The 23,330-nt window shown below is 37.8% G+C and overlaps 1 protein-coding gene and 1 non-coding gene across 2 annotated transcripts in view; both read right to left on the bottom strand.

The window, feature by feature from the left end:
• The window catches only part of LOC117335468 (N-acetylglucosamine-1-phosphotransferase subunits alpha/beta-like), a gene marked incomplete at its 5' end in the record, with an annotated part of 28,480 nt that extends 5,566 nt beyond the window's left edge, over positions 1 to 22,914 (bottom strand). The window contains 19 exon segments of the mRNA XM_033895480.1: positions 1,536 to 1,648; positions 3,142 to 3,196; positions 5,689 to 5,787; positions 6,218 to 6,303; positions 7,184 to 7,294; positions 8,055 to 8,121; positions 8,571 to 8,723; positions 9,658 to 9,809; positions 9,811 to 9,855; positions 10,194 to 10,576; positions 11,072 to 11,199; positions 11,919 to 12,082; positions 13,055 to 13,266; positions 13,954 to 14,068; positions 15,278 to 15,333; positions 16,888 to 16,950; positions 17,417 to 17,540; positions 18,071 to 18,241; positions 22,735 to 22,914. Coding sequence (XP_033751371.1) covers positions 1,536 to 1,648; positions 3,142 to 3,196; positions 5,689 to 5,787; positions 6,218 to 6,303; positions 7,184 to 7,294; positions 8,055 to 8,121; positions 8,571 to 8,723; positions 9,658 to 9,809; positions 9,811 to 9,855; positions 10,194 to 10,576; positions 11,072 to 11,199; positions 11,919 to 12,082; positions 13,055 to 13,266; positions 13,954 to 14,068; positions 15,278 to 15,333; positions 16,888 to 16,950; positions 17,417 to 17,540; positions 18,071 to 18,241; positions 22,735 to 22,914 — 2,477 coding nt within the window.
• Positions 2,713 to 2,784, bottom strand: Trnai-aau. Its single transcript has one exon. It is a non-coding gene; the product is annotated as a tRNA-Ile (tRNA).
• Positions 22,915 to 23,330: the final 416 nt, after the last annotated feature.

Here is a 23,330-nt window from a genome sequence, read left to right as displayed (position 1 = left end):
CACCTACATTCCAGCATTAAAACGTTACCACATCCTGGCAAACGGGATCAACAGTGACTCTGATAAAATCACCTACATTCCAGCATTAAAACGTTACCACATCCTGGCGAACGGGATCAACAGTGACTCTGATAAAATCACCTACATTCCAGCAGTTAAAACGTTACCACATCCTGGCGAACGGGATCAACAGTGACTCTGATAAAATCACCTACATTCCAGCATTAAAACGTTACCACATCCTGGCGAACGGGATCAACAGTGACTCTGATAAAATCACCTACATTCCAGCATTAAAACGTTACCACATCCTGGCAAACGGGATCAACAGTGACTCTGATAAAATCACCTACATTCCAGCATTAAAACGTTACCACATCCTGGCGAACGGGATCAACAGTGACTCTGATAAAATCACCTACATTCCAGCATTAAAACGTTACCGCATCCTGGCGAACGGGATCAACAGTGACTCTGATAAAATCACCTACATTCCAGCATTAAAACGTTACCACATCCTGGCGAATGGGATCAACAGTGACTCTGATAAAATCACCTACATTCCAGCGTTAAAACGTTACCACATCCTGGCGAACGGGATCAACAGTGACTCTGATAAAATCACCTACATTCCAGCATTAAAACGTTACCACATCCTGACGAACGGGATCAACAGTGACTCTGATAAAATCACCTACATTCCAGCATTGAAATATTACCACATCCTGGCGAACGGGATCAACAGTGACTCTGATAAAATCACCTACATTCCAGCATTAAAACGTTACCACATCCTGACGAACGGGATCAACAGTGACTCTGATAAAATCACCTACATTCCAGCGTTAAAACGTTACCACATCCTGGCGAACGGGATCAACAGTGACTCTGATAAAATCACCTACATTCCAGCATTAAAACGTTACCACATCCTGGCGAACGGGATCAACAGTGGCTCTGGTTAGCCCTGAACTATGGATGGAATTCCTATGACGATCGTGAGTCTTGCGACAATATATTTTAGAACAAAAGTAACACAAGGCGGAATAATATACACCGTCATAGTGTTTTATACTAATGTGTTGAAATTGAAATAAGATTTGCATCACCCTTAAGGGTGGCTAGCTGGCATGCTAAAAATCTCACCTTTCACTACAATGTTTAATTTTCTAACAGTTTATGGAAGACAAGTAATACCTAGTCTCCAACTTAATAACCACAACTTGATAGCTGATTGTAAAGCCGACCAAGTTTCAAAGAAATTGACAGAGAACTGTAGAAGAGCCCTGGTGGACTATCCCTATCCTACACATAATGTACACACACACATATGATAGTCTTATAACTATTGTGACAAGAACATCTTTCTTAAAATAAAAACCACTGTCATGAAAAAAATTATAACTAGCTGTGCAATATTGTAGTGTTTGTACTGAGATGTTGATTTCCAAACATTTTGAATCTTTAGTTTTAGTTTCAATTTGAACAGTTTTAACATAAAATATGCTAAATTAACGTTAAGATGTGCAGCCTACCATTCCCTGAGCTCGTCAGTATGAAGGAAACGGTTCCTGTATTCCCTGGAAAGTTCAAACTGTGATGGTATTGGGAAGACAGCTTCATAAAAGTCCTGTAATATGGCTTTGACCTGTAAACAAAAAAGCTGACTGAAGAAAAATGTTACGGAAAGCATAACAAAATCACAAAAAATGTCTCTTATATTTTATCTTTCCTGCAGTGGAGGTAGCTGTTTAAGGAATAACTGGAAAATAGTCTAGAGCATCTGTAGTATGTGAGACAACAAATTAATGTGTAGGTCTATTAACTGTCTAAAGCATTTACATATTATATTTATTGTGACAAATGTTGTTGTCAACATATTAAATTGGACTCGGCCAGTGGACACGTTTCACGGGACGAATAGTTATATATCGGAATAACGACTCAAAGGCCTGTGTGTTACTTAAAATAAGGTGTATTCAGTAAAACATGTACGAGTACAATGTCATGTGCATGGGCGCAATAGGATAAGACATGAGCTATGATAACACAGTGTCAAAACCACGTCCACTCATCACAACGATCAGGCTCAGTCTGCCTGAACAAAGGCAGACGATTTACAAAGAAAACTCTGTGACGACTTGACCTCACACTATTACGCACGTTACGACTTGACCTCACACTATTACGTACGTTACGACTTGACCTCACACTATTACGCACGTTACGACTTGACCTCACACTGTTACGCATGTTACGACTTGACCTCACCCTATTACGAACATTATGACATGACCTCACACTATTACGCACGTTACGACTTGACCTCACACTATTACGCACGTTACGACTTGACCTCACACTATTACGCACGTTACGACTTGACCTCACACTATTACACACGTTACTGACTTGACCTCACACTATTACGCACGTTACGACTTGACCTCACACTTTTATGTTAAAGAACGCAAGACATCTCAACTACATAGATTGACATCTCTCTCTCATGACAAGACATTCTGACCCACACACACGCTAACAATGAACAGGTACATGTACCCAAGCTGGTTATCCAGGTGTGACGGCTAAATATAGAACGCCTCACCTTGAGAGGAGCACGCGAACATGTACACGACAATAAATAAAGGCACTCGTTCACCAACATAAACACACCTATCTATACAGATGTAGTAGGAGTGGGAAAATGCACGGCCAGACCGGGGTTCGAACCTGGGACCTCCGAACATTAGCCGGATGCTCTACCGATTGAGCTACCTGGTCGCCGACGATCGACCCGGTCCAGTTCCCTCCCTTTTTTTAAGTCTTCGACCCGAAGACTTTAACAACTCACATCCCAGGTTCTATCTCCAAGGAAGCCTCTTGCTTTCACTTAGAGTGGTCTGCGACACCAATGTAAAAGTTCAAGTGCAATTTGCAGCCAGCCGGGATCGAACTTGCGACCCTCGGCTTACTGGTCCGCCACTCTACCAACTGAGCTAAAGGGAAATTTCCCCTAGCCAGAAGCTAGAAGGCGACCAAACAACTATGTACAGTATTTACAATTAAAACCCGGCCTGCTACACTGACATACATAACTAAAAGCTAACTACGTGACAATATTTTATTTAATGTACTCACTGTTTTAGCATCCTCCTTATTATGCTCTATATTATCATTTAAACAAATGAATTTTCTGAAATAAAACAAAAGAATAAGTGTCACAAATAGACAAACAATATTTATGCCATCACAACATCTAACAGTAGAGTTGGCTGAGTGTTTCTCCATCAGTCAATCCATCCATCTAACAGTAGAGTTGGCCTTGAGTGTTTTTCCATCAGTCAATCTGTCCATCTAACAGTAGAGTTGGCCATGAGTGTTTTTCCATCAGTCAATCTGTCCATCTAACAGTAGAGTTGGCTATGAGTGTTTCTCCATCAGTCAATCTGTCCATCTAACAGTAGAGTTGGCTATGGGTGTTTCTCCGTCAGTCAATCTGTCCATCTAACAGTAGAGTTGGCTATGGGTGTTTCTCCGTCAGTCAATCCGTCCATCTAACAGTAGAGTTGGCTATGGGTGTTTCTCCGTCAGTCAATTCATCCATCTAACAGTAGAGATGGCTATGGGTGTTTCTCCATCTGTCAATCCGTCCATCTAACAGTAGAGTTGGCTATGAGTGTTTCTCCGTCAGTCAATCTGTCCATCTAACAGTAGAGTTGGCTATGAGTGTTTCTCCGTCAGTCAATCTATCAATCTAACAGTAGAGCTGGCTATGAGTGTTTCTCCATCAGTCAATCCGTCCATCTAACAGTAGAGTTGGCTATGAGTGTTTCTCCGTCAGTCAATCCGTCCATCTAACAGTAGAATTGGCTATGGGTGTTTCTCCATCAGCCAATCCGTCCATCTAACAGTAGAGTTGGCTATGGGTGTTTCTCCATCAGTCAATCCGTCCATCTAACAGTAGAGTTGGCTATGGGTGTTTCTCCGTCAGTCAATCCGTTCATCTAACAGTAGAGTTGGCTATGAGTGTTTCTCCGTCAGTCAATCTGTCCATCTAACAGTAGAGTTGGCTATGAGTGTTTCTCCATCAGTCAATCTGTCCATCTAACAGTAGTGCTGGCTATGGGTGTTTCTCCGTCAGTCAATCCGTCCATCTAACAGTAGAGTTGGCTATGAGTGTTTCTCCGTCAGTCAATCTGTCCATCTAACAATAGAGTTGGCTATGAGTGTTTCTCCGTCAGTCAATCTGTCAATCTAACAGTAGAGTTGGCTATGAGTGTTTCTCCGTCAGTCAATCTGTCCATCTAACAGTAGTGTTAGCTATGAGTTTTTCTCCGTCAGTCAATCTGTCTATCTAACAGTAGAGTTGGCTATGGGTGTTTCTCCGTCAGTCAATTCGTCCATCTAACAGTAGAGTTGGCTATGAGTGTTTCTCCGTCAGTCAATCCGTCCATCTAACAGTAGAGTTGGCTATGAGTGTTTCTCCGTCAGTCAATCCGTCCATCTAACAGTAGAGTTGGCTATGAGTGTTTCTCAGTCAGTCAATCTGTCCATCTAACAGTAGAGTTGGCTATGGGTGTTTCTCTGTCAGTCAATCTGTCAATCTAACAGTAGAGCTGGCTATGAGTGTTTCTCCATCAGTCAATCTGTCCATCTAACAGTAGAGTTGGCTATGAGTGTTTCTAAGTCGGTCAATCTGTCCATCTAACAGTAGAGTTGGCTATGAGTGTTTCTCCGTCAGTCAATCCGTCCATCTAACAGTAGAGTTGCTCCGTCAGTCAAGTCGTCCATCTAACAGTAGAGTTGGCTGTGAGTGTTTCTCCATCAGTCAATCCGTCCATCTAACAGTAGAGTTGGCTATAAGTGTTTCTCCATCAGTCAATCTGTCCATCTAACAGTAGAGTTGGCTATGAGTGTTTCCCCATCAGTCAATCTGTCCATCTAGCAGTAGAGTTGGCTATGAGTGTTTCTCCATCAGTCAATCCGTCCATCTAACAGTAGAGTTGGCTATGAGTGTTTCTCCATCAGTCAATCTGTCCATCTAACAGTAGAGTTGGCTATGAGTGTTTCCCCATCAGTCAATCTGTCCATCTAACAGTAGAGTTTGCTATGAGTGTTTCTCCATCAGTCAATCCGTCAATCTAACAGTAAAGTTGGCTATGAGTGTTTCTCCGTCAGTCAATCTGTCCATCTAACAGTAGAGTTGGCTATGAGTGTTTCTCCGTCAGTCAATCCGTCCATGTAACAGTAGAGTTGGCTATGAGTGTTTCTCCGTCAGTCAATCTGTCCATCTGTATGACATCTTTGTTAGACTTGGTACTTAGCTCCAGACTCTTTTTATTTAGTTTATAAGTTGTCATTATTTTTACTTAATATATATACCAAGGTAATATAATTGTTAGATTTTTCCATCATGCAATAGTTAGGTTCTTAATGCAGGAAGCCATCGAGTGACGAGTTTGAAATCCACATGCGAGGTTCCATCAGGACCTAAATGTTTTACATTACATGTCTGTCAACTTTATAATAAACACGCAGACAAATGGTGGCAGTAAATTGTACCTCCTTTATATAATGACAATCTGATCCAAATACTCTGTTCCTGGCGTTGTTACAGTGATGTTTATGTATGAAGTTACAAAGCCACGAACAGCTGATTTTGACCCGACTGATGTGTGTACTTACTTTGGATGTTTACGTATATCGTCTAGTTGTCCAACCACAGTTGATATATTACTTTTTATCATCTTAAATGCAATTTCTGCGTCATCCATCAACGTAAAACTGAACCAGAAAACAAAACAGAATTTTAACATCGGACATCATAAATTGTCAACAGATCCCAATGTATCTATAAATAGATTTTCAGAAAATAAAAGATTTTCAAAATAATTTCCATCAACAGTCGGGGCCAAAAATCCTGAAGTCTGCATGATAGAAGGACTTTACGAAGACAATGTCTTTTACATAATCACTCTACAATTACTTACTAAAGACTTTATCTCTTTACCAATTATGTTACTTAAAATTAATGATAATTACAAAAACAGAATTGTAGATCGGAAACATCATATATAACGGTATGTGCTTGGCAGTTAATTCCTGTCCTTTTCATGAAATGATTTTTTGCCCAATCTAATGAAGATGTGACAAGAATTTATGTTGAATTAGATACGCCAATGTAATACCGCTGGACATTAAAGAATGATCTTACCTGTACTTGTTCACTGGTTTGAAATTTTTGTGAACAAGCTCAACCATTGGATCACAATGTATGAACAAGTTTCTAGTCACTTGAGGCTGAAACAGAAATATGATACAGTGTCTAACATTCTGAGATGAATCTAGCTAGCAAGCCTCGGACAAAAACAAGTAGTTATGTGAGAATAAGAGTTGTCAGATGGCATCATAGCTAGCCGTGTGTTTTGAATGTGAGAGAACAGAAATATGTGAGACCAAGAAAAAACATTTGAATGAATATATAGAGGATATCTAACAGTGTCTTCAGTAATACCAAATATATTTCACGAGTGGAGCTAATATTTTGATATTTTTCACGAGTGCGCAGCACGAGTGAAAAATATCAAAATATTAGCCACACGAGTGAAATATATTTGGTATTACTGAAGACACTGTTAGATATTCTGTTTATTACATTTTTTATCAACGAAAAACCTACCCCGTATGCTAACTAGGCCTACAGCGAAAGTTTGCATACAAAAAAAGTAGTTCTCCCTGTCCAGGTACTGACATATATGTCGGGCTTTCTGATTGGTCAATTATTTTGGTATTTTCTAATCATTAATTTGATTGGTCAAATCAGCAAAAGTGATATTTTCACTAGTGAAAAATATGATATCACTTTTATAGAATGAATAATTTTTGATATTTCACTGGTAAAAATGTAATAAATAAACCCTGTTCCTGTGTAACTACTAACTACCATGCAGTTAAACCTAGACTCAATTTGTAAGGGCACCTTTAGAAAAAGCCTTTCACTGTGACCAAGTTGAGGGATGATAACTTTATTTTCCGTCCCTGAAGATTTAATTAGAATATTTTTAGCAGCAAGGATAAAATTGTGAATATTTCCGTATTAATCTTAAAAATAATGAACTGTGATGTTTGGTAAAAGTAATAAATTGCGACATCTGTCACCAGTGGACACAGCCAATATTACCATGCCTTCCTCGTAGTAAGTCTCCTCTGCAACTGGAGGGTACTCCTGTACAACATCTGCTGGTAAGTGCTTGGAGCAGTTCCTCATCATGTCCTCGATTTTCACAAGCATCTGTAATGACATCATCAATGGAACTCAGACTCTTTAGACAGAAAAGTATCTTACAAAACTTCTTGTAGAGAACAATATCATGGAGGTTCGCAGGGATTGATACTCTTCATTTTCATGTGACCATCTTAACAAGTCACTAACTGTTCATATTATCAGGAAGGATGGGGTTACACTTCCTCACACTGGGCAGGTTAACAGAATTATAAATCAAACATGACCCTCAGTATCGGCTAGTTGTTGTATGAGGAGATTCAACAGAGTTATACTGTGTATGTATTGTTCTCTCTATCAGTCAGTAATTGTATACTCTGTTGGTATTCTAGGGCAACACTTAAAGGGAGGGTCAGAGGAGGGGAGTTCAGAAGGGTTAATAAACTTACTGTGGTCCTCTCTATCAGTCAGTAATTGTATACTCTGTTGGTATTCTAGGGCAACACTCAAAGGGAGGGTCAGAGGAGGGGAGTTCAGAAGGGTTAATAAACTTACTGTGGTCCTCCCTATCAGTCAGTAACTGTATACTCTGTAGGTATTCTAGGGCAACACTCAAAGGGAGGGTCAGAGGAGGGGAGTTCAGAAGGGTTAATAAACTTATTGTGGTCCTCTCTATCAGTCAGAAACTGTATACTCTGTAGGTATGCTGGAATAACACTTACAGGGAGGTTTAGAGGAGAGGAGTTCAGTTTTGGTTAATTAACTTATTGTGGCCCTTTCTATCGGTTAGTAATTGTATATTCTGCAGAACTGATGGGGTAACACTTACAGGGAGGTTCAGAGGCAGTTCAAACAGCCTGGTGGCAAATGTACGAATTTCCCTGTCTGACAAAACCCTGAAATAAACCATACAAAAATACCTTAATTAAATACTTCCAGTTTTTCATTCTCATTTGATGACATAAAGTGTTTACAGTAAAAAAATTGTTCACTGTAAGAATCAGAATTACTTTTCCATTAATGTATTCAGATTATAACATAAGCACATCAAGGGCAGCTTCATGTTGTAGACAAAAGTTTCAGATTGCATCACACTGGAGAGAAAACATGAGAGGTAGCAGTGATCAGAACCAGGTTATAACCGGCTACAATCAGAACCGTTAGTCTGAAGTCAACTGTCCATCAAAGGGAGACAATTCTTTCTAAATCAAGATACATGTGCATTATTTAAATGTAATCAATCTTAGGTAAATAACAGGAATTGAATGTTTAAACAATTCTATCTTAAATAAATACATCAGCATGCATTGCCAGAATTATATAGATAAAGGTAAAAATTCTCCACCTTGATTTGTCTGTGTCCATTTCATCAAAGACCTGTTCAATGGTGACATTCTTTGTGACACCCATCAGGTAGTAATAATAGGAAAAGGCGAACTGCATGTCGTCAGAACTACGGATCTTGTGTGAGGATGTGACAGCCCACTCCTCAGGAAACCTGAACCACAAGGGAGATAATAAATAACAAACAAGGAGAAAACTGGTCCTTACTGTGTTACAGATTTACAGGGGAGATAATAAATAATAAACAAGGAGAAAACTGGTCCTTACTGTGCTACAGATTTACAGGGGAGATAATAAATAATAAACAAGGAGAAAACTGGTCCTTACTGTGCTACAGATTTACAGGGGAGATAATAAATAACAAACAAGGAGAAATCTGGTCCTTACTGTGCTACAGATTTACAGGGGAGATAATAAATAATAAACAAGGAGAAAACTGGTCCTTACTGTGCTACAGATTTACAGGGGAGATAATAAATAACAAACAAGGAGAAAACTGGTCCTTACTGTGCTACAGATTTACAGGGGAGATAATAAATAACAAACAAGGAGAAAACTGGTCCTTACTGTGCTACAGATTTACAGGGGAGATAATAAATAACAAACAAGGAGAAAACTGGTCCTTACTGTGCTACAGATTTACAGGGGAGATAATAAATAACAAACAAGGAGAAAACTGGTCCTTACTGTGCTACAGATTTACAGGGGAGATAATAAATAACAAACAAGGAGAAAACTGGTTCTTACTGTGCTACAGATTTACAGGATTTATATCCAGAAAGTTGTACATGTATTTTCAGACATGACTGATACATGTATTGAGGTTTTAGTTTTCATGAAGAAAGATCATGAAAGTTGGACTGGCATTAGTTACCAATCCTCGTGCCAACCAACAATTGTTTCAATTTCTGTATAACCAAACAAATAGTTGACCTCAATATCATTCTGTTTTGAACTCATTAAACTTATTATGTCAGCTGCTATCCAGTTTCAGTAAAATGGTTTATATCAGAACACTTTTGAGCTACCTCAGGACGGTTTATTATGGGATACGTGATGTCTTTCAATATATAATGATACAGACTTACATGTCCTGAAGTTCATTCATGATATCCTTGTCGATCATGTGAGGCATGTGTCCAGGCACCTTCCGTGCCGTGTACCCGAACGCCTTGTTAAATAATTTGTTGACATGGCGTAAGGAATCGCCAAAAGTATCCAAGAGGCGGCGTCCTCGTCTCCCGGGACACGGAGAACTGCTGCAATCGCTCCAACTTCTCTTTCTCCTGGAAATATTGAAGAGAGAATCAAATGTATACAAATAATATTGCTTCACATACAATTGTTTTCAACTGTTATTCGATGGTAACCCAAGTTAAAATATGAGTATGTATTTGTACAGTTATAAATGGTAGACTTGTATCTAACCTCTCCTATGAAGTAACTATTCTACAGTGAATGATACCAAATTATCTAAGTGTATTTCATAGTTAAACTAGGAGTAAACCTTCATACAGTTAAATGGGGAACCAACCCATATCTATAATTCACAGGTTAAACACAGTATATTAGTTATTTACTGTTTTATGCTGAAGTTGTTTTTGTAAATAAATAGACCACAAACCATTTGAATCTTGTCAAAGATGCCGTCTTTTTCCCATGGAAGATGACTGTCTGAAGCAGCTGGCCTATTGTTGATAATAATATTTCTTAAATGTTCATTTTCAGCCTGTTCATCCTCCAGTTCCATCAGGTAGCCATTCTGATCCATAACAACAGAAGATCTGGTAAGGCCGAGTAATTTTCTCTGTCCATTGTTGTTGGGTTTTTGGACAATAGGTTGGTGTCCATTGTTGTTGGGTTTTTGGACAATAGGTTGTTGTCCGTTGTTTTGTTTTTGAACAATAGGTTGCTGGATGCCATTTTCCTGATTTTGTTTTTGTAGAATTTGGAATTTTTGCCAGACGATCTGCTGTTGGATTATAAATCCTTTTTCTGTCAGTTCACCTTAAAGACAATATCAAGATAATATTTATGATAATATTTTTACATAGAAATTGCATTTCTACTTTTCTAAATTTTAACCAAGTTTTTATTCTGTTCTTCATCACTTCGTCGCCTATGACCATAGTTAGTTTTACACAAATATACCTCTATAAGACAGCAGCAAGTTTCTGAAATTCAGGTTTCAGCAGACATGTGGAATAGTCTAATGTACATGGCAATTGTCTTTAAAAGTAAGTTTTATGTTGGTTTTTAGTTTTTTTATAAGTCACTGTGGTTTATTGCAGGATAAATTTTATACCTCACCGAGATATTTTTCATTTTCTTTGGTTCCATTTTCATTGAAGATGGCTTTCATTTTCAGTGTGTTTCTATTTGTGAAACTTCCAAAAATACCCAATTATAAAAAATGTAAAGATTATAAAGAGTGAATTGATATACATCCTACTTTTCTCCCTTCCTAAGGACCCTGGTCATAACAACATGTAATGTAAATACCATCCATCAACTGTTGTCTGGATTTGTTCAGTTCTAGTGCCAAAGCCTGGGGAAGTTCTATGGCAGATAAATTCATGTGAGATGGCAGTTCTGGCAATTCCTTTTCTGACTCCTTTACCTTGGGATGCCTACAACACAATTTGGTATAAAAGAAAGAAAATTAACACTCTTTTATTCTTTTCTGGGCAAATATATTGGAAACTGTTGGCTTCTTTTGAAGACATGAAAATGCCATAAAAATTATCATTAATTTTACTTTTTACTTACAAGACCCATTAAAATCAAAGTACAAATATTCATTTCTGAAGCTGTCATGGTGTTACATACAGGAACATTCAACGTTTGGTGATGCTATATAACATATCAAAACATATTACAATAACGCTTCAGAAATTTCTTGTACATGTAAATATCATTGAAGTTCAGCCCGATATCTCAACAGCCAAACATATCACTTATAGACAACAGGATTCAACCAGGCTGTATAACTCGCCAGTTTCAAAGTTGATCTAGGTAATTTTTGCTGATGTTAATCTGATGACCACTTTATTCAAGTATCAGAGTAAGCGAGGTGACTTGTTTAAATAAATATTGTAGCCCTTCATTCCAGCATTGTATTGACCCAATATCAAGTATCTTGTCATCTTGGCTATCGAAATGCCACCATTTAAAGATTTGAACAAATTGACCCCAATAATCTGAAAAGTAGGAACAAACTTGGTTAGACCTTCATCCCAGCATGCTAGAGGCCTATTATCAGGTCTCAGCCTATCGGATTTTAAGAAGAAGTTGTTTAAAGGGAAAAGTTGAATCTGTCAATTAACAGAAACTTTCAAGGAGTACCTACCACAAGTCTTTTGGAATATCCTGGAGCTTGACTTCCTTCACCTCAGTCTTGGTCTCTGTGATGTTTCCATGTGTCTTATTTCCTTTTACTATCTCAAGAGTTTCATTGACACTGATCTTTTTCTCTTTCACAGGATGGGTGTCAACAGTCACATTAAAAACAAGCTGAAAGTGTCAACAAGTCTGTAAATCAAAACAATTCAAACAAGAGGCCAAGAGGACCTGTATCGCTCCCCTGGACATTTTAGTAATCATGGCAAAATACTCTTATTGAGATTATATATTACAAATATTTCCCTACTTTCTGAGCTACCTCGCCTAACAATTGTTCAAATTAAATCTGTCCAAATCATGTCAATCTTAAAGAAGAAGCATCACTTTAAATACTGTAAATCACTTATATTCGCGAGTACTTAATTTCATGAACTCACCTCATTCGAGGCTCACATAATTTTGCGAATTATGATTTCAAGATGACTTTAATTTGCGAATGACGTCGGCGATATTTCCATGTGGAGAGTGAAGTGAGTTGTTTTCAATGTAAATAAAGCTTTCACGCCCGTTCATATGTAGTGTTTTGTGATATGAAACTACAATCTGATATAAGTATATAATTTATCCTTTTATCATTACTTTAACGGCGATGTCTGTTCACCAACTTAAGATTACGGTAGATTTAAAATAGACGCCACTTATTCTTCTCATTCTTATATAAATATTCACGAGGCATTCAAATTCGCGTTTTACTCTCCTCGCGAATTAACGCGAAAATAAATCCCACACGAAATATAAGTGATTTACAGTAATCTGCTATATTTCTCCTATTTGGCACCACCTCTCTGGTATACACACCGTGGTTAATGGAGTTCATGGCCATGCCTTAAGAGTAATCTAATTATTTATTTCAATACTGGTTTTAGCTGTACACCCTATGATTTACATAAATCCAGTGTACTTTATTGAGTTACTATACTACTTGTACTGCATACTATCTAAGAAAACAATGAGCCTGTATCGGTCACCTGCTTCTAATGAAATTTCGAAGTAGATCTTTATCATTATCTGGATACTATGCTGATTACTAATTTATTCAAATGTCAGAGTACGCTAGGTTTATTGGTATAATAAAATAGTTACCTCTACTGTAGCATTGCTGTTACCCTTGTGACCTTTCAAGGTGAAGGTCACCACAGTTTTATTATGCTTTGGGTGTAACAGAAGGGTCATGACCCTAAACTTGTTGCCCACAGCTGCAGTTCTCACGACATTGGACTGGTTGTAACTCGCGTGAAAAATTGATCCCTTCAAACCAACCAAGGAAGTTAGGTTGAAGTAGATGACTGTTTCACCTGAAAATCAATATTAAACAATATAATGTGATATATCTGTCTGATGTAGCAATAATCTGCCCTCATTAATCCTTACACCCCTACTGACCATATTGGACTTTAAATGATGAATGAATGGCAGAGTCCACTAAAGTTTCTAAGGGTTGAAAGGGTTAATGATTAACAACAACCATTATATTGTAGACGTACTTTATTTGGCACACTCAAATTTTAGTGCATTTCCAAATTTTAACAGATAAGCCCATTAATGAATTGGCGTGCCAAAATGATTTTACATAGAAACGGTACATAGAAACGGTACATAGAAAGGGAAATTAACACAATTACAATTTAGTGTAATGCTTCCAGCGCGAAAAGCTCTAATATAAGATAACCGCTTAAATATGTAACAGTAATTGGAAATCAAATTTGCAAACATTTTATTCAATGTGAATGTAAATATAAGAAATCAGCAATCCAAGATTCATTGTTTGATCTATAAGGACAAGCCTTTAATGAACACTCATTAGTAAAATACTTACCAAGAGTATATACTTAATATCTTTTATCTTTTTTTTCTATTTGTTTTATAAAAAAATATTTTTCTTGAAATATTGACGATCTTGAAAATTCAATTTTGAAGTTAATGTTTGTAATCTCAGTGAGCCATTCCTTTGACCTTTAACCTGATGTGGTATGAACTCTGACCTTTAGGAATTGTGTAGTGAGTTAAGGATGGGAGGAGGTTGACTCGATACAGCTGATGGAAGTTATCTATGCCACAATCCCCAGTGTCAAATCCACACTCAAGCTTATTGCACGTCTGAAATACAATTCATGATGAATTATCACAACCATCCATCTTAATGTGTCGGTATCTGCCAATATCACTGTACCAGGAAAATACACACTGTACATGAACCAGTACTATGATGTAACTCTTGTTTCTAACCAACCTAATTTTTGCTGGGGGAAAAAATGTAGCAAGAAATCCCGGAGGGATCTTGGCACCCACCATTGAATGATCTTTATTTGTCCTGTAAAAGACCAATATTTTCTCTACTTTTCCCTTCTTTCTTCAATTTCTCTTGATCATTGGATAACAAAGGAAAACTACATTATGAAATCTAAGAACTTTCTAAGAAGTACTGCTAAAATTTCAACTGTAAATATCCAAGATGACCTTCTTTCTGCCATTTTGATTCCCAGATCAGGCTCAAATTTAAATGGGCACAACTAGGGAGTAACGGGGAACCTACTCATCAAGTTTCAGAAAAATCCTCAAGTTCTCCTCAAGGGACCAAGGGGAACCTACACATGAAGTTTGAAAAATATCCTTCCATCACTTCTCCAGAAAATAGTGATAACAATCTTTGACTGTCAAAATGAAAGATGTCTGCCTGGCAACCGTTTTGTTTTTTAAATCAAACTGAAAATCAAATGGGCAAAACCAGGGACCAAGGGAAACCTACATATAAAGTTTGAGAAAAATCCTTTCAGTACTTCTCAAGGAAAAGCGATAAAAAACTTCAACTGTCATAATCTCAAAGATGGCTACCTGGCAACCATTTTGTTTTCTGAACCATGCTCAAAATCAAATATCCACAACTAGGGATCAGGGGGAAACTACATATTAAGTTTGGGAAAAATCCTTCCAATACTTTTCAAGAAATAGCAATAAAAATGTGTACGATTGTTTACAGAAGACTAATGGACGATGGCCCACACACACAGGACAATTCTAATAGCCATCATCTGATAATGGTCGTCTAATCTCGACCAACTTTCATGTAAATTTGTCATTTGCTATCAGACAAGAATAATATTTGTGGACAGACAAATGGACAGACAGATGGACAGACAGAGTGATTACTAAAGGTCCTTGTCTCTCCGATATGCATTGAATCCTGGGTGAAGTATGATAGCTTTAGTTACATATACAGTTAAACAAGGAAAGTTCATAACATAACAGAGGTTATAGGTATTCAACTTGTACTCCACGACTTAAAATATCCTGTATTATCCTACTTACTGTATCACAGTAGCGATCAGCCAGCCAGGAGTTTGGACAGCCTTGGAAACAGTAGTCTATCAAGAAATAAAAGTAAAATTTTCTATTATGTCATAAAAACTTTTCATATGAAAATATCCATGATCTCATTTGATTTTGCTGATTTTATATCACCATCACATCACCATGCCCATTATGTATCCCCCAAGTACAAAAGACACTCTACTGAGGCCATGGTCTACATACCAGCCCCGTATCACCCTGCCACGCCCCTCACTGTTGGTACTAAAGACACTCTACTGAGGCCATGGTCTACATACCTGCCCCAGTATCACCCTGCCATGCCCCCCCCCCCCCCCCACATGGTCTACATACCCGCCCCAGTATCACCCTGCCCCTGCCACGCCCCCCCCCCCCCCCCCACATGGTCTACATACCCGCCCCAGTATCACCATGCCACGCCCCTCCCTGTTGGTCTTTTCTACTCTACTGAAGCCATGGTCTACATACCCGCCCCGTATCACCCTGCCACGCCCCTCGCTGTTGGTACTAAAGACACTCTACTGAGGCCATGGTCTACATACCCGCCCCGTATCACCCTGCCACGCCCCTCGCTGTTGGTACTAAAGACACTCTACTGAGGCCATGGTCTACATACCCGCCCCAGTATCACCCTGTCACGCCCCTCCATGGTCTACATACCTGCCCCAGTCTCACCCTGCCAGGCCCCTCCATGGTCTACATACCCGCCCCAGTCTCACCCTGCCACGTCCCTCCCTGTTGGTCCTTTCTACTCTACTGAAGCCATGGTCTACATACCTGCCCCGGTATCACCCTGCCATGCCCCTCCCTGTTGGTACTAAAGACACTCTATTGAGGCCATGGTCTACATACCTGCCCCAGTATCACCCTGCCACGACCCCCCCCCCCCCCCCCCCCCCCCCCCCCCGCTCATGGTCTACATACCCGCCCCAGTATCACCCTGTCACGCCCCTCCATGGTCTACATACCCGCCCCAGTCTCACCCTGCCACGCCCCTCCATGGTCTACATACCCGCCCCAGTCTCACCCTGCCAGGCCCCTCCATGGTCTACATACCCGCCCCAGTCTCACCCTGCCACGTCCCTCCCTGTTGGTCCTTTCTACTCTACTGAAGCCATGGTCTACATACCTGCCCCGGTATCACCCTGCCATGCCCCTCCCTGTTGGTACTAAAGACACTCTACTGAGGCCATGGTCTACATACCTGCCCCAGTATCACCCTGTCACTCCCCTCCCTGGTCTACATACCCGTCCCTGTATCACCCTGTCACGCCCCTCCATGGTCTACATACCTGCCCCAGTATCACCCTGCCATGCCCCTCCCTGGTCTACATACCCGCCCCTGTATCACCCTGTCACGCCCCTCCATGGTCTACATACCTGCCCCAGTATCACCCTGCCACGCCCCTCCCTGTTGGTAACAAAGACACTCTATTGAGGCCATGGTCTACAGGTACCCCGGTATCACCCTGCCACCGCCCCACCCCATGGTCTACATACCCGCCCCTGTATCACCCTGTCACGCCCCTCCATGGTCTACAGGTACCCCGGTATCACCCTGCCACCGCCCCACCCCATGGTCTACATACCTGCCCCAGTATCTCCCTGCCACGCCCCTCCTTGCCAGTGAGCTGCCTGGTTTACATGGTCACCTAAACAAACAATCATTGCATGATTAATTTTGTACTAATTTTAAAATTAACTTTAGTGTATTCAATAAAGATATCCCAAATGAATACTGTTTATTTGTTTCATTTGAACTCTTCTGTATTTTTCTCGCTTTTATCCTTAATATTTATCATTCTATTGTGGTATTAAAAAATATTACTGATTTTTTTCTTTTTCCGATCAGTAGCAAAACATGCACAAAAACAAGACAAAAGAAAACCTAGAATGCAGAGAAATATAACAATTATAAACTGTCAATATCCAAGACGGCCACCTGTCAGCCATTTTGTTTTTCTGTTCAGTATCAAAATGTTTGGCTATAAAAAAAGAATCCTAAAAACAACATGTGACAATCTATGAAATGCTCTCATTCTTCAGTAATTTAAATTTGATCTTTCAATGTTCGGCTAAAAAAACCCTTATAATTTGTTTCCGTATTTACGTAGCTACCTGTGCAGTCTCCACCGTCCCATTCACAGTCCGAGTTATTACAGGCTTTGTCACAGTAGCCATCTTTGATCCAGGTTGTCGGGCAGCCATCTTGGCAGTTTGGTACAGGCCAAGTCAAATACACCTGCAGAGCAGTTCAAATGGTTCTATTATAGTGAAGACTGTTTGAGTATTAGATTCAACATTGCCATTTTTTATATTTAGAAGGTATACGTAATTATTGTTCTATAAATTGTGTTTTCATGAAAATTAAACATGAACAACTCAAGTATTGTCTTGCTTGTGAATTTATAAAGTTACTGATTATTTCATCAGTTGGAAGATTAGTTGATTATCAAGTTACAAATAATTCATCATATTGTCAACAAGGTTGAGATGTATAAGATTTAATCTTTATGAAAGTGCAACAGGAATGAAATGTGAATTGTGAAAGAAATGTGAATGAAATGTGAATAAAATGTGAATTGTGAATGAAATGTGAATGAAATGTAAATGAAATGTGAATTGTGAATGAAATGTGAATGAAATAGAAATATTAACCCCGAACAAAAGGTCATCAAAGGATTAAAGACAAAATTTGGCAACAGAATATGAACAAAATGTGACAGATGACAGAGATTTGTACTGATTGATATCACACAGTTTCCTACTGACCTTTTGACCTCCACTGAAGGTATAGAAGTCGTCAGGCCACACATCTTTACCGAACATGACATCATCGTTGAGATAGATGAAGCGTTTGGACAGTCCGGGGATACGATGGACATGAGCCTCGATAGCTGGTGAACTAAAGGTAGGCAGGTCAGTCTTGTTAGGGAACAGTTCCTGTATAACAACATAATTCATATCAGTATTGTCTGGTATAACAACATAATTCATATCAGTATTGTCCTGTATAACAACATAATTCATATCAGTATTGTCCTGTATAACACAACATAATTCATATCAGTATTGTCCTGTATAACAACATAATTCAACATAATTCATATCAGTATTGTCCTGTATAACAACATAATTCATATTAGTATTGTCCTGTATAACACAACATAATTCATATCAGTATTGTCCTGTATAATACAACATAATTCATATCAGTATTGTCCCGTATAACAACATAATTCATATCAATATTGTCCTGTATAACACAACATAATTCATATCAGTATTGTCCTGTATAACACAACATAATTCATATCAGTATTGTCCTGTATAACAACATAATTCATATTAGTATTGTCCTGTATAACACAACATAATTCATATCAGTATTGTCCTGTATAATACAACATAATTCATATCAGTATTGTCCCGTATAACAACATAATTCATATCAATATTGTCCTGTATAACACAACATAATTCATATCAGTATTGTCCCGTATAACAACATAATTCATATCAGTATTGTCCTGTATAACACAACATAATTCATATCAGTATTGTCCTGTATAACACAACATAATTCATATCAACATTGTCCTGTATAACAACATATTTCATATCAATATTGTCCTGTATAACACAACATAATTCATATCAACATTGTCCTGTATAACAACATAATTCATATCAGTATTGTCCTGTATAACACAACATAATTCATATCAGTATTGTCCTGTATAACAACATAATTCAACATAATTCATATCAGTATTGTCCTGTATAACAACATAATTCATATTAGTATTGTCCTGTATAACACAACATAATTCATATCAGTATTGTCTGGTATAACAACATAATTCATATCAGTATTGTCCTGTATAACAACATAATTCATATCAATATTGTCCTGTATAACACAACATAATTCATATCAGTATTGTCCTGTATAACAACATAATTCATATCAGTATTGTCCTGTATAACACAACATAATTCATATCAGTATTGTCCTGTATAACAACATAATTCAACATAATTCATATCAGTATTGTCCTGTATAACAACATAATTCATATTAGTATTGTCCTGTATAACACAACATAATTCATATCAGTATTGTCTGGTATAACAACATAATTCATATCAGTATTGTCCTGTATAACAACATAATTCATATCAGTATTGTCCTGTATAACACAACATAATTCATATCAGTATTGTCCTGTATAACAACATAATTCAACATAATTCATATCAGTATTGTCCTGTATAACAACATAATTCATATTAGTATTGTCTTGTATAACACAACATAATTCATATCAGTATTGTCCTGTATAATACAACATAATTCATATCAGTATTGTCCCGTATAACAACATAATTCATATCAATATTGTCCTGTATAACACAACATAATTCATATCAGTATTGTCCTGTATAACACAACATAATTCATATCAGTATTGTCCTGTATAACAACATAATTCATATTAGTATTGTCCTGTATAACACAACATAATTCATATCAGTATTGTCCTGTATAATACAACATAATTCATATCAGTATTGTCCCGTATAACAACATAATTCATATCAATATTGTCCTGTATAACACAACATAATTCATATCAGTATTGTCCCGTATAACAACATAATTCATATCAGTATTGTCCTGTATAACACAACATAATTCATATCAGTATTGTCCTGTATAACACAACATAATTCATATCAACATTGTCCTGTATAACAACATATTTCATATCAGTATTGTCCTGTATAACAACATAATTCATATCAGTATCGTCCTGTATAACACAACATAATTCATATCAATATTGTCCTGTATAACAACATAATTCATCTCAGTATTGTCCTGTATAACAACATAATTCATATCAGTATTGTCCTGTATAACACAACATAATTCATATCAGTATTGTCCTCTATAACACAACATAATTCATATCAGTATTGTCCTGTATAACACAACATAATTCATATCAGTATTGTCCTGTATAACACAACATAATTCATATCAGTATTGTCCTGTATAACAACATAATTCATATCAGTATTGTCCTGTATAACAACATAATTCATATCAGTATTGTCCTGTATAACACAACATAATTCATATCAGTATTGTCCTGTATAACAACATAATTCATATCGGTATTGTCCTGTATAACACAACATAATTCATATCAGTATTGTCCTGTATAACACAACATAATTCATATCAATATTGTCCTGTATAACAACATAATTCATATCAATATTGTCCTCTATAACACAACATAATTCATATCAGTATTGTCCCGTATAACAACATAATTCATATCAGTATTATCCGGTATAACACAACATAATTCATATCGGTATTGTCCTGTATAACACAACAGAATTCATATCAGTATTGTCCTGTATAACAACATAATTCATATCAGTATTATCCGGTATAACACAACATAATTCATATCAGTATTGTCCCGTATAACAACATAATTCATATCAGTGTTGTCCTATATAACACAACATAATTCATATCAGTATTGTCCTGTATAACACAACATAATTCATATCGGTATTGTCCTGTATAACACAACATAATTCATATCGGTATTGTCCTGTATAACAACATACGGTAAACCTCCGGTTAGTTCGAACAAAATTAAATAAATATTGACGAACCAGTTTGAATTATTCGAAATTATGCTTCAGAAAATAAGCGTGAGTTCGCACTATTTGAGTCAATATCGGCAAAAATCTAGGCAGAGTAAAATCATTAGACACAAACACATCCATCGTAAATCTGATACGTAACACCGGAGGTCTGAACAATGGCACATTTATAAGTTAGTAAAATGATAGTATTTTATTTAATTCAATGTTAATTGATCGTTAAACGTTCTTCATTTCGCGATAATAATGATGGTTATTGCGCAAAGCCGCTCAGTTAATGTGTAGCTACAATAGGCCCCAAAACAGTACAGTACACGTTTCATTTGTGACACAAAAGTTAAACATTTGTACAGTATAATCTTTGCATGGTTATATTTTTATCTGAATCAGAAACTATCGCTATATTATTGTAATAAATGGTCTCTTTAATACATCAAAAGCAGTCTACATAACCTGTTGCGTTTACGAAAGCACTACTGTAAAATTGGCGATATATGTTGGTAAAATTAGGTCAGAACATCGAAAAGGCTGCTTTTAAATATGCCCAGTCGTATTATCTACCAAACATAGTTAATACCTGCAAACTTATCCATCACTACTTGGGACACCTGTGGATTGTTTTGACTGGATATGAATGCTTTTCACGTCACTCAGCATGATCGGGCAGCCAATCCTTTCAACTTAACCGCAAGCGACACCTCGCGTGGCCTGCTTACCTAGCGCAAGGTCGCAGGTTTTCAGGTTTTCAGGTAATACCTTGATTGGCAATACTTAAGAGATGTCCAGTCACAATTAAATAATCATAATGCTGAGTTAACACTTTTTATATATGAAAATACACGGACGATTTCTTAGTTTCCATACAGTGTGAATACAAATATAGCATGTTATTTATACATTGTCGGGGCCTAAATTTGCAATCAGCTGTCTCGTGCGTGGTGTATTTTGGAATGTAAAAAAACTGAATTAACGCTAAAATATGTGGCATATATTAAATCACAGACGCATTCTAATGATCACGCATACAATCTAATAACCTAACGCTAAATGTGCTTGCTGACTTGGCATTTTTTCTGGACCGGTCATCGGGGCCGAGTCATCGCGAGCTTTTAATGGAGTTTACCGGGGAAAAAATCTTACTTTACGTTCTTCATTTGACAAGTTCGAACTATCCGAAATGGTGTCAGTTATAAACAGCCAGAGTTCGAACTATTACTAGCTAAAAAAATATTGTTTTTCTAGAAAAAATGTGTGTTCGAACTATCCGCGTATTCGAATTAATCGGAGGTTTACCGTAATCCATATCAGTATTGTCCTGTTTAACAACATATCAGTATTTGTCAATACTGAGTCAGATTGTCTGTCACTGTTTTCATAGTTAAATTAACCTCAATGACATGGACAAATGAACTGACAGATTCTACAAGGAAGAACAAATGGACGGACAGATTCTGCATGGATGCACAAATGGACGGACAGATTCTGCATGGATGGACAAATGGACGGACAGATTCTGCATGGATGGACAAATGGACAGACAGATTCTACAAGGAAGAACAAATGGACAGACAGATTATACATGGATGGACAAATGGACAGACAGATTCTGCATGGATGGACAAATGGACGGACAGATTCTGCATGGATGGACAAATGGACAGACAGTTTCTGCATGTTTCTACAGAATTATTTCTAGAGAAAACTCTCAGAACAAGAATTAAAGGAATACATCCATCCCTTACCTCGTGTGTAACCACGGTGACCCGTGGATGTTCCATGTTGAGCCAGTAAGGAATCTGACCATTGGTGATGATATATATGTGTCTAACCCAGGGAGCAAATCTGTCGATGGATCGCAGTGAATACCTCAGTTCTTCGTTGTCCTCAAACCGACTGGCAGAGACATCTTCATTTCTCCGAAACTAAACAAATCATGTTTAATAATGATGTTATTGCAGTCAAAATTTTATTCAGTCAAACTGAATACAAACTGAATACTTGTTATACTGTCGGGGGACACTTACATCTCTCTAGTCCCAGACAAACTGAATACTTGTTATACTGTCGGGGGGACACTTACATCTCTCTAGTCCCAGACAAACTGAATACTTGTTATACTGTCGGGGACACTTACATCTCTCTAGTCCCAGACAAACTGAATACTTGTTATACTGTCGGGGACACTTACATCTCTCTAGTCCCAGACAAACTGAATACTTGTTATACTGTCGGGGGACACTTACATCTCTCTAGTCCCAGACAAACTGAATACTTGTTATACTGTCGGGGGGACACTTACATCTCTCTAGTCCCAGACAAACTGAATACTTGTTATACT

Source organism: Pecten maximus, chromosome 10 (assembly GCF_902652985.1).
Source record: "Pecten maximus chromosome 10, xPecMax1.1, whole genome shotgun sequence".
Taxonomy (NCBI): Eukaryota; Metazoa; Mollusca; class Bivalvia; order Pectinida; family Pectinidae; genus Pecten; species Pecten maximus.
The sequence above is the reverse complement of the archived record's forward strand: the minus strand, read 5'-3'. Positions and strand labels throughout refer to the sequence as shown.